Consider the following 18,501-nt stretch of genomic DNA (forward strand, 5'->3'; position numbering starts at 1 on the left):
GCCTTTTAAAATACATAATTGGTTTATCTTTGAGTACTGTTATTTAAGATGAGCATGACACGAATCTAAATAGAAGTGATCATTAGCTGAAATGTTAGTTTGCAATTTTTTGCTCATATCAACATGAGTAGACATCAGCTATGACATTTTCATTAAGAAAAGCGAGTACAAAAAACAAAATATTGCAAAGACAAAAAGTAATAACGATGTTAAAATAGGCAGTAATAGAGAACATGACAAACATACCCATAAAGCTAATTTTGTTCAGTATAAACGTTTCAATAGTTCTAAGAATTGAATACATTTGTTATTCACATTAAAATAATTTTTATAGCTGCAAATGTCTTATATTTTTTCTCCCTCATTTATAACTCACATATCATTTTCATGTTATGGATGATGAATTAAAGGTTCATATTCTTTGTTCCGTATTATCACATTTAACAAAAAAAGCTGTTCAGTTAATAAAGGTGAAATATTCGACTTTTTTACAGTTTTAATTCTTAGGTTTGGTTTTTAATTTCGAGGAAAGCAACACGAGGGCTATCTGCGCTAGCCGTCCCTAATTTAGCAGTGTAAAACTAGGGAGAAGGCAGCTAGTCATTAATACCCACCACCAACTCTTGGGCTACTCTTTTACCAACGAATAGTGGGATTTACCGTAACATTATAACGCCCCCCACAGCTAAAAGATCGAGCAAGTTTGGTGTGACGAGGATGCGAACCCGCGACCTTCTGATTTTGTGTGGAGTGCCTTAACCACCTGACCATGCTGGGCCGAAAGTTAAATTAAATTACCAAAGCATACCAGAAAGAATATTCACTTTCTATGTGTTGTTAGTGGAGTCAGCTGAACCTGTTATGGCTAATGTGATAGGGTTAAGATCGGGAAGTCTTTGTTAGGTTTATATAGGGCCGAATTCTTTACAGTAAAGTGTCTGCAGTTGTTGGCGATAACTTTCAACAATAAACGAACACGATAATCCACTTGTTTTAAAATAACATATTCAAAACATACCAAATGCAAATACATAACTTTGTTACATTGATGGTTATCAGAATTGTAACCAGAGCTTTAAATAATTGTCTCCTTCTTTCGTCAAAGTTCACAAAAGAAGGAAATGTTTCTTCAGAGCGACTTTTGACAAGACAAGTTAATCTTCTCTACTCTCGTATCACTATACAATGTGGGAAACTCACATTAGAAATTGCTTATTACGACTCAACTGACACAGTTTAAATTCAATTTGCCCCCCCAGTGGCTCAGCGGTATGTCTGCGGACTTACAACGCTAAAAACCGGGTTTTGATACCAGAGCACAGATAACCCATTGTGTAGCTTTGTGTTTCATTCAAAACAACAACAACTTTAAATTCAATTTACTTTCACTTTTACTAAGTTATCTTACTTGCATTAACTTCGTCGCCTATATATATATATATATTGCCCTACTGAGGCCTAAAACGCTTTACAAACTACGAGATGTTATGATGTAATAATACTGGTTGAAGGCAATGAATAAAATTCAGAAGACTTGAGTTACATGACATTAATACACAAGAAATGAACTATATAACAAATAATTGATAAACAGTTACGTAAGCAAACCTGCAATATATATCGCTTCTAAAAATAGCTTATTTTAATATTCGAGCTATGTAAACCTTCTAACTCATAACTTTCATATTAAACTTAACAAAAATGAAATGAAACAGTCAGCGAAATCCAATAGTTGAGATATGATGCTGAACATGCTGTGAACCTATAGCTACGGAGGCATTACAATCAGAACGACCAATCCCGCTATTTAGTTAATAGTAGCGTACATACAAATGACACTCTGTCTGATCACACTCCTTTCTTCAGATTTCAATTATCATAAAATTCCTGTAATATCACAACTAAAATCTGTTTTATAATTTTTAAACCAACCTGTTTTGTAATTTTTATAATCTCAAAATTTACTCCTATGGAGAATTTGGAAGAACTCAAATTTTATTATATACAAAATACAGCATTTAACTCCTAGAATGTCGCACACGTTGTTTCACCGTTTAGTTTTTCATTCAATATTTTTATACCAAATGCGTGTATAAGCTACACCGCAATACTTTTAGAGCGTGCATTTTTACAGTTACATGAACAGGAGCACTGAGTCTGTTGTGTCATATATTTGCATGCTGTGTAAAGTAAGCCAAGTGGTTTGTATCTGACATTTTTCCAGTACACGAAGCTTTGTGCTTAGTTAAGTAATTCTATGAAAAATGTAATCAAGTTTTATACTTCAATCACGATTTTAGAATGGGATTACCATCTATATTGCCTTCTTGTTATATCATCGTTGACAAAGTATAAATATATATAAATACATATTAGTATTTTTTACCTACATTACATATTATGGATCAATATAAAGTGGATGGTAGAAACGATACAGTTTATTAAGTTCTGCTTATGCTAATGTAGAAAATAAAATTTCAAGTAGTTATTGCTGTCTGTGAATTTATTGTTATTATTATTTATAGCTACTGATCCGAGAGTCCCTAATTTAGTAGGGTAAGACTAAAGGGAAGGCAGCTAGTAATCATCACCCACTGCCAACTCTTGGGCTACTCTTTTACCAATGAATAGTGGAATTGACCGTCACTTTGTAACGCCTCTACGGCTGAAAGGGTGGGCACGTTTGGTGTGACGAGGATTCAAACCCGCAACCCTCGGATTACGAGTCGACTGCCTTAACCACCTGACCATATCGGGGCTCCACTAGGTTTTCAACCAAAATATGGAACAAACACTTTTATTCACAGAACCTGTAAATTTAATTTTCATATTTGATAGCGAAATACAAGCAGCAGTGTTGAGTCCCTAAGTTTAACTTTTATATTCTAATCAAACTCATGAACAATAAGTCACAAATGCAACAGAATTTACATTTGAAAATGAAGAAAAATGAAGGAAAATAAATATTTGATCATTATACCGAAACAGAACAAAGACATATTTTAAAATACAATTTTCTGATTTGAAGAAAATTAAGACAAAAATGTAATATCTGTGTGTTTTAAATAAACAATTATTCTTAAAGTTTTAGAAAATCCAAAACTTGTAGTTTGAAAAGTTCTAAGAAATTATATATTTGTATTTTCTATTAAAAATGTTGGAGTGGGATGAGAGAGAAACAATGATATCATTTTGCTCACGGACGAAAATAAGAAATTAATGTACCATATGGCAACATAGCACTGTGTTTAAACCAATCGTAGATCACATAACAGTTAGGGTAATTTTCTCGTGCAAAATAAGGACGTTGAATGCAAAAACTCAATTTATTGTTGAAAACTGAGTTACGAACGTGAAACTAATTTCACCATTGCATAACTAGTAAAGGATATATCTTTCTTTATTTAGTCATGTTATGTTTAAAAATTTAAATTTTTCATCCAGATGACTTGCATGCCGTTAGTGGTTTGTTCAGAACACCAATATGTCTGAAAGTTCTACAAAGAATATCGAGGCTGGTCAATATAGATAAATCTTCAAAAATAGCTTTGTTTGCTATATTAATACATATTTTGTTTTGATCGTATGTTTTTGTTTGCTTGTTGTGGTATTCTTTAGTTCTTGTTATCTGTGTTCATTTTCTTTACCGCATATAATTTCCGGAATCTGTTTAAAACTTGCGTTTATCTCTTAGAAATCTACAGAACGTGAATTGTATAGATGTACGTTCCACGAATGGTTTAGGTGTTTGTTATTACTAAGAGTTAAGTCAGCTGTATGCTAACTTCGCAGCTGTGTAAGGGAGCGCTACAAAAGTGAGAGAGTTTCTTCAAGTGACATATAAACAAATAAGTTAAATGACTGAGCCAAGTCATCTTAAACAAGTTCGAGAGACCCCTTGTGAACAAAGCCTTCCTAACGTCAGGCTATACACGTAATTACATAAAAACTAGAAAAAACTCGTTGACCTCGGTAAAGTTGATGCACTTCAGTCAGGATTGGCTTACCAACAGGAAACAGCGTGCTTATAAACTCATGGACTGAAACAAAGTACCTTAATCTCTTTATCTTCAACTTACTTTTACACTGAATCTACAGCAGAAACAGTTTATGTTCAGGTTATTGTAGCTGACGAGTAAAATGGGGTGGAAGAAAGTGGTCTGGATGTTCATCATATTCCCTTTATACAACTATGGTCAAAGCGTCAAGCTTGGTCGACCCTGTTACAAGGACCCTGGACCAAACTCCATCTATGACTACACTGAACGTGACATCTTGCAGCGAAGGAACATCTCATTTTCTGAGTTCAGGGACAAGGTAGTGTTAGTCGTCAATTTGGCTACCTACTGAGGGCTCAACTGGCACTATCCACAACTGAATGCACTAAAACAAATGTTTGGCAACGAACAGTTTGAAATATTAGGGTTTCCTTGCAATCAATTTGGATTGGTTAGTATACGATTATTTAGTTATTTTTGCTAAAAGAAAATGGTTATAAACATTTGGCAGTCATTTTAGTCTGAGTTTTTTAACTTTAACACAAAATAACGTAAGGTTTTTTATGAGTACAGTTGTCTGTAGCGTTGAATTTCTAGTCTAGAGGGAAAGTAACTGGTAAACAATACTTTTCATTGGCTCTGGAGCTCTTCTAGTCTAGTATAAAATGGTATTTGCATGACCGTTATCCTTATAACACACATAAAGCCAAAAGTGCGTATCGAGTTATGACAGCGAATGGAACACGAACCAAGAAATCCCATATTCACAATCCTAGCACAATAATTACAAGGCTGCCCTTGGAGCATACGCTTGTATTTTGTATTCTGTAATTCCGCCTAATGTATTATTCTCATTAAAGTCAATTTCTTTTATTCTAATTTTATTTGCATGGACTAGAAGTTTACAAAAAATATTTAATATATTTGCTTCAATTCGAGTATTTCCACTTATCGTGTAAACCTTTGTGGTTGAACATTGCATTTAGATATTCGTTTTATGTCTGAATGAAATAGTTTAGTTTTACATTTTTAATAGTACAAAAATCATTTAAACTTCAGTCTGTTTCAGCCGTTCAGTGATTTTAAAATAAAACTTTCTATGTTATTTTTATACCATAACATTAATCATCACACCTCGCATGCAAAAACACAGAATAACAATATGCATAGGAATAATGAATTCTAGTGATGGTATTTAGTATTTTCGAATTTAAAATATTCATATAAGACATTTGAACTGAACGGTTAGGTCGGAAATCCCAAAGTCCATTCCAGCGGTCCTTAACCTCGAAGTACTAACCTAAGGGAAAGGGCCCTGAATGACCAGGTGGGTTAGGGTGTTCGACTCGTAATCTGAAGGCCGCGGGTTCGAATCCCCGTCGCACCAAAAATTCTCGCCCTTTCAGCCGCGGAGGCGTTATAATATTACCGTCAATCCCACTATTCGTTGGTAAAAGAGTTGCACAAGAGTTGGCGGTGGGTGGTGATGATTAGCTGCCTTTCTTCTAGCCTTACACTGCTGAATTAGGGACGAAGTAGCTTTGCGCGAAATTCAAAAACAAAAACAAAACAAACCTAAGGGAAAGAAACCAGTTCGCAGTACAAAGAACGAAGTTCAGTCCCTGCTTTTGTTTTGTTTTATATTGTATTTTTCTCGCTCTCTTTTAATTCCGTAAAAAGTGCCGTTTAATTAATTATTTTTACTTCCTAGTGGCACAGCGGTGTGTCTGCGGACTTAAAACGCTGGAAACCAAGTTTAGATACTTGTAGTGGAAGAAGCTCAGATAGCTCATTGTTCGTTTGAAGTTAAGCAAAGTACTGAGTTCTATAATTTTTACATTTTTGGTAGTTCAAATTAAATAATGCATGAATATAAAATATCATTAACTCAGAAAACTTGATCACCTATAAACTTTAAGGAGAATTTTACCGCCTAGCAGCACCTACTGCCTACATGACTGCAGCCGAATAATGACGCTCACTGGTGTTTTTTATAAAACGTTCAAACATGTTTGTTTAATGGCAGATATTGACTATTCGATCCATAGACTGCAATTTATCCAATAGGTCGTGTCACTTTCACCATATGAGTCGTTGGATAAATAGATGCACTTCCTGGTGTATCAGTGAATTACCTTGACCTCTTCACGTTATAACCTCTTTATTTTTCTTGTCAACCCGTGCGTGGCCCAGTGATTAGCCTGCTAGGACTGTGAATCAGAGAATTCGCGGTTCTTATCCCACTGATAAAAAAATGTTTTCCACATTTGGAGTTATGTGCGTTATTAGAGTGACAATGAAACCCCACTATCTGGTTAGATAGGAAAGACTCAAGAGTTCGCGATGGGTGTATTGGTTAATTGACTTCCCCTAATGTCAGTTTGAAATTAGGGGTGGCTAAGCGTAGCTAGACCCTTGTAATAGTTCGTATGAAAATTCTGAAATGGACTTTCTTACGATTCTGTATTGAAAGTGAAAACATTATTATAGCTTACTTAGCATGACTAGGTAGTTAAGGCACTCGACTCGTAATCCGAGGGTCGCGAGTTCGAATTCCCGTCGTAGCAAACGTGCTCGCCCTCTCAGCCGTGGGAGCGTTATAAAGTAACGATCAATCCCACTATTCGTTGGTAAAAGACTTGGCGGTGGGTGGTGGTGACTAGCTGCCTTCCCTCTAGTCTTACACTTCAGAATTACTGACGTCTAGCGTAGATAGCCCTCGTGTAGCTTTTTTCTAAATTAAAAACTTGACAAAAAAACCTTTCCTCTGTTATTTTGATTTGAAACCTGTGAATATATTTCAAACAAATAAACAAGATAATTTGATATTTATCATGCTATTTCTTGCAAATTTCAACTCTCGTGAAATAAAATAGTGTAATTTCAAGTTTGCTAACTGCATTGTTAAACGTAAATGTAAACTGGGCTTTTGTATTGTTTGTTTTTGAATTTCGCGCAAAGCTACACGAAGGCTATCTGCCCTAGCCGTCCCTAATTTGGCAGGGGAAAAGTAGAGGAAAGGAAACTAGTCATCGCCACCCACCGTCAACTCTTGGACTACTCTTTTACCAACGAAAAGTGTGATTGACCGTCACATTATAACGCCTCCCCCGGCTGAAAGGTCGAGCATGGTTGGTGTGACGATGATTCAAACCCGCCACCCTCGAATTACGAGTCGAGTGCCTTAACCACCTGGCCAAACCGGCCCTAGAACTTTTGTATTTAGATTTTAATTTGTTTTATCAAGTCGCAAAGTGTGTTGTGGTATTAAACAAAGAATTTCGCCAGAAACAACTTTCTCGGTGGATCGGTGAGAATGAGGGCTTATACCTTAAAATTCGTGTCTTGATACGTGCGATAGGCAAAGCACAGATAGCCCACAGTTTATCTCTGTGCATCAGCCTGCAATATTAAAAGTTAAAAAAACAGTTACACACTTTTATTATTAACGATTCCATTTTATTGAACCCATGGTTAGGACGCTTGATTCGCAATCTACGGGTCACAGATTCGAATTCCCGTCACACCAAATATGCTCGCCTTTTAGCCGTGGAGGCGTTATAATGTACGGTTAATTCCACTATTCGTTGATTAAAGAGTAGCCCAAGAGTTGGTGATGTGAGATGACGACTAGTTGTATTTCCTTCAATCTTTGATTGTTAAATTAAGGATGGCTAATGCAGATAGCCCTTGTGTAAATTTGCCTGAAGTACAAAAACAAAAACATATCAAATCTATTTATAAAGATCTAGTGCTTAAACATGTTGATAAGTTGTTTAAAAATTATATTACTGCAAAACTTCTGTGCTCTTTCTGTTTCATTACATATAACGAAATTTAAATTTAACCTGAAAAGGTTAGCGCCAAGTTCTTATGTACAGCAATCACAAAACTACTAGTATGTATATTGAAATTAGTAAATTATGAGTATAAACGTTAAACTTTCATTTTTTTTTATGTTCAATATTTAAAATTCCGCTCCTAAGAAGTGTAGTTTGATTGCAGTATATGCCAACTGACACCTGACATTTTACGCTGCTTGTAGCATTTATATGCAGGTGTTTTACCTCTCTCCGTAGCGGTTGCTACACAGTGCTTCAAATGTAAGCTTGACGGTACATGCCACCTTGTAGCACAGTGGTAAGTCTGCAGACTAATAACGGTTGTGTATCTTTTGCTTAACTACAAACGAACTGACGGCTTATAACACTAAAATTCAGAGTACAGCGAAGAGAGTTTTGTGTTTAAAAACAAAGTATGCATCAAACACTGAACGCTTCACGGTTGTTGTTTTTTTCACGTAGTTTGTTTGAAGTTTGATCACAAAGCTACATAATGGGGTATCTGTGCTCTAATTGCTACAAATATCGAACTCGGTTTCGTTGTAAGTCCGCAGAAAAATAGTTCTACTACTGTTATAATAGTGTTTTTTTTGAGGTAGTAACAATGTTTAGTAAACTGGTTCATAGTTAACTGCTCTTAGCTACACAATTTTGTAATTCGCTTAAAACTTGGATCAACGAAATATGTTATTAATTATCATTGGTTAATGTATTTAGTAGAAAGTTTACAGTTGCTGTGTATTAAAAATATAAAAGAGTGATGCCACGGAACTTGACTCAGAGACGTTTCGTGCATAGATGACTCTTATACAAATAATATTTATTCAAGTTTTAATTCTATGTCTAGCAAGAACCGGGGGCTAATGGGACGGAAATTATGAATGGTCTGAAAGGAGTTCGTCCAGGGAACGGCTTCACTCCGAATTTTGTGATGTTCAACAAAATAGAAGTTAATGGTGAAAATCAACATCCATTCTACGCATATCTAAAGGTTAAGACTACCTTTACCGACTACCTCGTGAACATTTTTCATTACTGTCCCGTTTTTTCTGTAAATTAAAAAAAGAACATGTAAATTGGATTTTACTGTTAGAAGCATGATTTAAAAATTAGTAATTGGATTTTACTGTTAGAAGCATGATTTTTAAAAAGTTAATTAGATTTTATTGTTAGAACCATTATTTAACAAAATATTAATTGTATTTTCACGTTAGAAACATGATTTTAAAATGTTAATTGGATTTAACTTTTAAAAATATGACTTAAAAAGTGATAGTTGGTGTTGGCCTGATCTATGATTTATTTACACTTGTTATGTTTGTTTTTTATGTACACCATAATTAGCAAATTAAATATTTAAATAGATTGATCTTCAGTTAAATATTAAGTACCTTTTATTAATATTTTTGACAAATGTTTAACACTTATTTTGTTTTGTTATCGACTTTTTTGTGTAGACATTTTGTCCATCTCCTACGGCTGATTTTCGTCGCCAAGAACGGTTGTTTTACACACCTTTTCACAATCGTGACATTCGCTGGAACTTCGAAAAATTCTTGGTGAACAAGAATGGCAAACCTTTAATGCGTTATCACCCGGCAACTCGACCACTGAACATCGCATCGGATATCCGAAGCGCACTGGAGCATGATACTGTATTACGTCCTATTGGCTCCGATGGATTACCAGGCCCTTTATCTCATAAAATAACTTTATCGTCAGATCCTTATCCGGTTGTCATTGGCTCCAGCCACTTTAATAACTCATCGCAAACTGAAAAAGGATGTGGTTGCTAACTCGTTATAAAACTATGTCAAACGTTATACGACATTTCTTTACATGTTTTATTATTACATACTTTTAAAGATTAGAATATGTTTTATAACTAACTATTAAATAAAATTATGTAATAGATAAAAATGTTAAATTGACCAAAAAAGGACAATATCTAGTAAAGAATAACTGCTTACTGACAGAAATTTCTAAATCAAAAATTGAGGAAGGTAATGTGGTCAGACGTAATCTTAGTCGAAAAATTTAGCTTTCACCAGCTTTAATTAGTCTACTTTTAATTACCTAGAAATGCAAATGCTTGAACATCAACCACAATATAGAGTATACATTGTAATAAATCCTGGACATCTTACATCGGGCATCGTCAATTATTAAATATTAATTCCTTCTTAAACCTGCTATAAAGCATTTACCGTGTATTTGAATTTGTTCGTGATCCTAAAATGTTTTATATAAGACAATGTTTTCATACGTTGCTTGTAATTTGAAAACTACAGATTATCTTATTTGATGGTATAAATTCCTAATGTCTTCCAGTCTCGATACTTTTACTGTCTTGTTCTTCGTTTCTCTCTTCAGGTATATTTTTTGCACCGTTAATGTTCATGTTATATCCAGAAATAAACTGATTTCTTAAGTTTCTCCTACCTATGAAGAACTAACCATAAACTGCTACAAACAGTTGGTTAGTTCGGATGTCAACTCCTGATGTTTTCTTGGCGTTTTGTGCATTCATCCAAGTTGCATCACAGTGAGAAGGAGAACCAGATCTTCCTTTATGTAGCACCAGTTACTAACCTAAATAAATATATAAATAAAAATCATTATACTAACAAAACAATGTTTACTGTGATTCTATATTTTTATACATTAAACACAGCAAAACACATTTGTAAATTTAAACAGCTCTGATTGCCGTTTTTAGCTCACTCTTTGATTGATTTTTTTTGGATAACATAGTTTGAAAAATCCAAAGACCACTAAAGTCTGTTAAGTAACAAGCTATAAGTTGTTATTAATTAGAAACTCCAATTCTAAGTAGTTACGCCTAAGCTTAATCCGGAATATAAGATTATCACGGGGTGCAACTAGACATCCCCCGCGAGTACAACGGTAAGTCTACGGGTTTACAATGCTAAAATCAGGGGTTCGATTCCCCTCGGTGAAATCAACAACTAGCCCGATGTGGCTATGCTATAATAAAACACACACGTAATTTAACATGCGTACGTGAATCACAACATTAAACCTAACGAGTGTAACTCGCTGAAATAATAAAGATTTTGTTCTATTTTAGTACCTTTAAATAAAAAGTATATGTTACAAAATACTTTACAAAATATTTCATACTATACATTTCATTTCAGTAAAACACAACACTACTGTCTATTCTTTGCTCTTTTATAGTAACAACTATATGTTTCTTAATTTCCGAATAACCAGACAATAGTAAATGCAGAATCATCATGGATAACGTCTAACCCAAAATGTAAAGGCGATAATATATAAATTTTTTAAATGATGAAATGTAATAAAACACAAACGTACGATTTTTAAAAATTAGTTATTTATTTTTTAAAGGAAGACAGTCGGAAGGTTGATGCAATATTTATAAACTGTTTTAATCAAACAAGGAAGTTAAGTGACAACCTGTGTAACTATGGTCAACCGTGCGATCAGTAACTTATTGTATATGCTTTTATGCCTGGTTAGATAGCGATTTAAAGAAACGGGTTGATCTGCACCACGTGTTTATAAAGTAAACAGATTCAGGGTAAAAAAAAAAGATACATATAAAGTACAAAACGAAATTAACCGCTGAACATTTAAACCAGGATATATGGTTATCAAAACAAGTGGAATGCTAGGAATTACACTACCACCACATCTGATATTTTGGCAGATAACCAAAAACTTCTATTTTTTTCTCTGGGGTCCCGCATGGCCAACTGGTTAGAATACTCGACCAGCAATATGAAAGCCATGGGTTCGAATCCCTGTCACACCAAACAAGTTCGCCCTTTCCGCCGTGGGAGCGTTATAAATGTGATGATCAATTCCACTATTCATTGGTAAAAGAGAAGACCAAGAATTGGCAGAGGGTGGTGATGACTAATTGTCTTTCCTCTAGTCTTACACTTCTAAATTAGAGACGGCTAACTAGATAGACCTCGAGTAGCTTTTCGCGAAATTCAAAAATTTAACAAAGAAAGCTTTCCTCTGTTACTTCAATTTGAGACCTGTGAATATAGTTTATCTATAATGATGTCTTTTGAATGTAGCCTACCAATAAGCAAACAAACAAGCATTTGCTTTTTTTAAGGACATGAACAAAAGGTATGAAATTACCAGTTATTGTTAATGGATTTTTCGTTTGAAAAATAAGAAAATTTTACTGGAACTCATCTCATACTTCTGTTTGAAACACATAAAATCAGAAATTTATTTTTTGAAGCCACGCAGACTCAGGAGTTTTCATATGATTGATAAAATATTCACAAAGGGGACAATTTTTGTTGATAAATTATGTATGTAATTTTTAATAAATAGAAATAACCTACTAATCCTTCATTACAAGTCACCAAGCAGTTATGGAAAATTTTCAAGTATTTTATTTACGTCTTCTGTGAATGTTTTTCCACAGTAAATGGGAAAAATGCGCAGCATACGAAGATGGTATATACAAGATTACTAATATGCTAGTTTTTTTTTCAATAAACGAGCTGTACCTGAAAAAAAAAAAAGAGTCATAATTCATCCAGAATAAAATAAACGTGGTAAAACCCACGATTATGGTAATGTACTCGTGCAAAAACGCAAGATTAAAAGTTTGTTTTGAATTTCGTACAATATTACACGAGGGCTATCTGTGCTAGCCATCCCTAATTTAGCAGTGTAAGACTAGAGAAAAGGCAGCTAGTCAGCACCACCCATCGCCAACTCTTGGACTACTCTTTTACCAACGAATAGCGGTATTGACCGATACATTATAACGCCCACACAACTGAAAGGGCGAACATGTTTGGTGTGACAGAGATTCAAACCCGCGACCCTCGAATTATGAGTCGAGTGTCTTGACCAATTTATAATTTTATGACTTCTGTCTATTGTGACCTATTAGAGTTCATTTCCTGCAAAGTATTATTTTTTTCTCAATAATAAAAAGAAACTTCACATCACTGTAATTGTAATGAGGACTGAAACTTGTATTCCGATTCCTATGAGAACTAGTTTTACCTTTCTGGTTTTATCTATTTTACTTGACCCAAATAACCATTTGCTTACAAAGTGTGTGATGCTGATACTAAGAAGATGTTACGTATTACAACAGATTTTCCAAGAAAACACCACTTGTAAACTCTTTAAGTCATTTTCATAAGCTTATGTTTATTTCATACCATTCTATAGCTTTTACTAGCTCTTTTTACAATTAAAAAATCAATTGCACAAAAAGAAGGTATTGGTAGTGGTAATAGCAGTACTTTTAAATGTTGTTGATGACCAAGCTATGTTGTTATCAGTTTACTCAATATTGTTCTTCGAATGAAAGAACTACTTTCGTTTAATAATTGCATCTTTCAAAAGTATAACTGTGTACTACTGCAAAATATTTTGCGGATTGTAGTATTCAACAACAAAATTAAATCGTCATTTAACTGTACCTGTTTTATTAGTATAGTTTTATTTGCTCCGTTTTAGTGAAAAACTTATTATTGAGCTGGCTCGGCAAGGCAGGGTAGTTAAGGCACTCGAATCCCCGTCACACCAAAAATGCTCGCCCTTTCAGCCTTGGGAGTGTTATAATGTAATGGTCGATCCCACTATTCATTGGTAAAAGAGTAGCCCAAGAGTTGGTGGTGGTTGGTGGTTACTAGCTGTCTTCCCTCTAGTCTTACAGTGCTAAGTTACGGTTGGCTAGCGCAGATAGCCCTCGAGTAGCTTTGCACAAAATTCAAAATTAAACCGTGGGTATTTTGTTTCACCATATATGTATATTATCTTTTTTTATGAATTGTTTTTTTTTATTTCGCGCAAAACTACACGAGGGCTATCTGCGCTAGTTTTCTTTAATTTAGCAGTATAAAACTAAAGTGATGACAACTCCTAGGCTACTTTTTTACCAGTTAATAGTAACATTAGAACGTTCTCCACGGCTGAAAGGGTGGGCATGTTTTGTGTGACGGGAATTCGAGCTCACGACCCTCAGATCGCAAGTGAAGCTTTCTAACCACTTGGCCACGCCGAGCCAATTATTTCTTTTTGAAAATGGAACGCAAAACTACCATCCCACAGTGACACAATGTATGTCAACGGACTTAAAATCCTAGAAACTATGTTTCTATACGCATGGAGAATAGCTCACAAATAGCCGTTTGTGAATTTTGTGCTTACGTATTAGGTCATCTCTTAAGTAATGTCCAAAATTAGGTTCAGAAAAAGAGAAAAAATTTCAAACGATTTTATTGTTATTTAATCAATAATGTATGTTCCATTATTATTTGTGTTTGGAGGAAAAGAATCTAGTGAGGGTAGTTTTGACATCTTCATGTGTTTCAAACTCTTTTCCATCAAGATAGTTCTTTAAACTTCAGAATAGTTAATAATCAGATGAGACAATGTCTGGAGAATAAGGAAGATATGGAAGTTTTTCCCAGTCTAGCTCTTCAATCTTTGCAGATGTGATCCTTGCTGTATGGGGCCGTGCATTATCCTGTTGTAACACACCTTTATGATTGATCAAAGCAGGCTTCTTATTTTTCAGTGCAACATTCAAGCGCTGTTGACAACAGAAGTCTGATGTAATCGTTACATTGAGTGGTAGCAACCCAAAGTGGACCACACTTATCCCACCAAACGTTTAACAAGACTTTCCTAGGGTGAGGTCCATTTTGGGCTGTGCTTTAGCCAGTTTCCTGGTATTAAGCCATTGCCTGCGGCGCTTAATATTTTTATAAAATATCCATTTTTCATCTCCAGTCACTAACCTATCCAAAAACAGGTGTGTTACGTTCATGAGAGTGCAGAGGAGTGCAAATATCCACTGTTGCTCTATGGTTGGCTTCTGGCAAATCATGGGGGACCTATTTTCCAAGTTTTGACACCTTTTCAAGCTATTACAGATGACGGTGAACTGTTGAATACGCTGGATTAAGCTTCTGTGTTAGTTATTTAACTGTTACAGCAGAATCTTCATCAAGTGCAGCCAGCAGCAACTCATCATTAGACTCATCAGGACGACCTAAACTTGACGCATCACTTAAGCTGTAGTCACCAGATCTAAACTTCTGAAAACACTTTCAACATTTTCCTTCATTAAGAAACTCCGCACCATAAACACCTTGAATGTTTCGTGTAGTTTCTGCTGCAGGGTTTAGTTTAGGGTTTAGTTGATTAATGATCTCATAAAATGAAGGTGCATTAGTTTCTTTTATTTGTCTGATCATTTTTATACACGGCTTATTATATATATACACGGCTTACTACATATTTTAGTTAATAAAGCCTTCTGCAAAGAGAGAAATGATGATGCACTTTCTCCATTAAATTTTCGACATTACTTATAGGACAACCTGATACAAACAAACCAAAGCTCCAGTGTAGATGTCAAGCACCATTTGTAGTAGTTATTTCTTTATGAGACACTTAACACATAGGATTCAGTGATTTAAAAGCAATTAATCAGTTTTATTACAAAGCATACAAATTCACCTCTTAAAATAGGCGATAAAAATCTAAAGTTAAAATAATCGACCTTCAACAGACGAACATTCCTAATTTTATAATAAAACTATTGTACACTATTTTTGTGACATTACTGAAAAAACTTCAATCAACAGCATTGAATAAAGCATCAAATTTCACTTTTGTCCTTATATTTTTTGAAAGACAGTAATTTACAGTAACGAGCAGAGCGTTAGCTGTATATGGTGGAGATAGGCTAATTGGTTTTAGTCACCCTTCAGATTTTGGAATTATTTTTTAAAAATAAAAACATGTTAAATAACAATTAGCACTTGTTGCAAGATTTGATTTCAAATAATCTGTACATGGAACTTTTAAGGATGATAGATTTATCCAATTTTATAGTTACCATAAAAATACCATGACTTAATATTCACGGATATAAAATGCTCATAATTTATCCCATTTTTATTATACGACACCCTTAACGAACTGTAGAAGCCATATATTTTGCTAAAGATTTGTTTCGTGTTTAATATTGTATAAATCATTATAAAGCCATTTGGATAAAGAGTAACTGTAAATAAAATAAAGCTATATATGTAGAACAACAATATCAACAACTATACAGCTAAACAAACTTAAAAGAAGTATCCAGTAAGTAGAAGATGCTAGGGTGAAAAACTAACAAATACCTACCGATTTGCTCTGCTAAAATCCGGGTTTCGATACAATATACGTGGTGGGCAGAGCACAAACAGCCCTTGTGTAGTTTTGTGTTTAATTACGAACAAACTATTATTTAGAGGCTAAGAAAGAAATGTTAGGAAGGAAAGGCAGTAGCGGAAGTAAGTTTTATTTTTTGTTGTTGGTATTGATATTAGTTAAAAGTCCAGAAGGAGACGGTGAGGTCCGTAATGACTTTTCTGGTTGTTGGAAAAGTTAAAGATTAATCTGACCTTTGGTTTCAACCGATTTAACGTGGTACAATGAATAAATTCAGTGAGTTGGTGAACGAAGCTAGAAAATACACGTTTCTGACCAACTAATAAAAATTATTCAATTAAATAAAGACTCTACTCTAGCTATCCAGAAATTGTGTCCTCACCAATAAATGTTTTTGTTTAGCTTTTTTTTATTGTAGGTTTTAATGTGAAACCAGATCTTTTACGAAAGAACTGAAAAAACTCTATGTTTAAACATTGTGGAATATGCAAGGTATTTTGAACACGTTAGGATAAGTGGATCTGGATTTTACAGTAATTCATTGGAGTTTACATTCGTTTCCTATCTGGCAAGCTCTGACTGACTTGGCACGAGTATCTTGGTTTTTCCCATAACATATGCTCGTGATTCTTCACTTCTCTTTTTTTTATAGTGAACTAAGTGTTTTTGGAATTGCCTGGGAAGGAGTGTCTTAACAAGAATTAGAAATGTTTAATAACTTTGCCCCTATGGTTGATTATACTATTTGAGCCCAACGGGGAAAACTTTGGCAGCTTAACAAGAAAAATAATGTTTTCAGTTCATATGTTTAAACCATCCTAGAGTCATATTATATAGACCTTTGTTACTTCTATGTAGCTGACAAATGATTTTGAGTTTTCTCTTTCATTGTTTGTTGTAAATACCATTACTTAATATAATCTACCTTAACATCCGGCTAGAATTGTTTAATTACAGAGAAAAACACATGACTGGACAAATTGTTCATTATGAGTAGAAGGTTCTATCAATACTATCATGAAGTAGAGAAATTTGAATTGGTTCTACAAAATAGTACGAAATTTGTACTTTATAAAATTTGTGAAAGGTACCGTACTTCAAAAATTTTTAACAACGAGTGCTGTTTATAACATAATTATGTGAAAGATCTGACCGGAAATACTGAAGAAAAAAAGTCAACTTATCACGTTTCAAATTTTTTTAAAACAGTTGAAGACATCCTTGTCTATTATCAAATAAAACCACATGTTAATGTTGGTAGCAGTTTGACCTAACAATTCATTGCGATAGATTAAGTTCTTGTTTAGCGGACCAGTACGTCAACTCTGTCCATCAAGCTTACCAAAATTTCATCAAAGTAGTCAGACATACTTTACCTGTCAATTAATTTAGTAACTAACCTTTCCAATCTTAGTAATTAAGTGGTCATTCTGATAGCTCTAAAAATTTAGTATTAAATAGAGTTCTCCAATGTGTCACCGGTGACTCTACTGACTTACAATGTTAAAATCATAGGTTCGATTACCATCACTTGAGATAGCGCATTTGAAAGAATATCACTATAGGGTCACTAATAAATGAGGAAAGATACTGGGTAATTCTTCAACTATCAAATATATGACTTCAGATTAGGAACCAAAAGCTCATGTCTCGCATTCAACCCTAAAATAGTTTTATCATTGGTTATTCTTATTCTACAAATTAAATGTGCGCAGTCATTATATACTGTCTACTTAGAAACTTTTGATTATTTTTATTTTCAAATAAAATAGGTGTAAGTTTATTTAAATCGTCTCGTCAGCAGCTGAATTATCCACCATTAACACAACTGCAACCTGAAAAATCAGAAAAGACAATTACGTCAAAAACAGTCATAAGTTTATTGATTAACAGCCTCTGAACTCTAATGAGACATTCCACACCTGAAATGTATGAGCAACATCTGGACTGTGCCAATTTTTTCCCATTCAACCGGCCCAGCATGGCCAGGTGGTTAAGGTATTCGACTCATATTCCAAAGGTCGCGGGTTCGAATCCCCGTCGCACCAAACATGCTCGCCCTTTCAGCTGTTGGGGCATTCTAATGTTACGGTCAATCCCACTATTCAATAGTAAAAGAGTAGTTCAAGACTTGGTGGTAGGTGGTGATGACTAGCTGTCTTCCCTAGTAGTCTTACATTGCTAAATTATGACTATTAACGAAGATAGCTCTCGTGTAGCTTTGCGCGAAATTAAAAAAAACAACAAACTAAAGCCTATTCAACTAGCTTTCTAGATTAAAACCACACACAACAACCTGTTCTAACATTGCCGTTAGACAGATGTTATAATCCTTAGCTCTATTATTTAACAGGCATTTCAACAAAAGTAAACAAGCAACACATATCATCATACAAACTATGAAGAAATAAGTTTAATTAAAAAAACAGAAAAAAGTGTATACTCGGTCTTTCAAGGGT

General features: G+C 34.4%; 1 protein-coding gene across 1 annotated transcript; it reads left to right on the forward strand.

Annotated features, from left to right (window-relative positions):
* The first annotated feature begins 4,013 nt into the window (after positions 1 to 4,013).
* LOC143233884 (glutathione peroxidase-like) lies at positions 4,014 to 10,475 on the forward strand. The gene is made up of 3 exons (XM_076470739.1): positions 4,014 to 4,449; positions 8,688 to 8,831; positions 9,298 to 10,475. The coding sequence occupies exons 1-3, from the start codon at positions 4,141 to 4,143 to the stop codon at positions 9,634 to 9,636; spliced, it is 792 nt and encodes a 263-aa protein (XP_076326854.1). The 5' UTR covers positions 4,014 to 4,140; the 3' UTR covers positions 9,637 to 10,475.
* Positions 10,476 to 18,501: the final 8,026 nt, after the last annotated feature.

Source organism: Tachypleus tridentatus, chromosome 12 (genome assembly GCF_004210375.1).
Source record: "Tachypleus tridentatus isolate NWPU-2018 chromosome 12, ASM421037v1, whole genome shotgun sequence".
Lineage (NCBI taxonomy): Eukaryota > Metazoa > Arthropoda > Merostomata > Xiphosura > Limulidae > Tachypleus > Tachypleus tridentatus.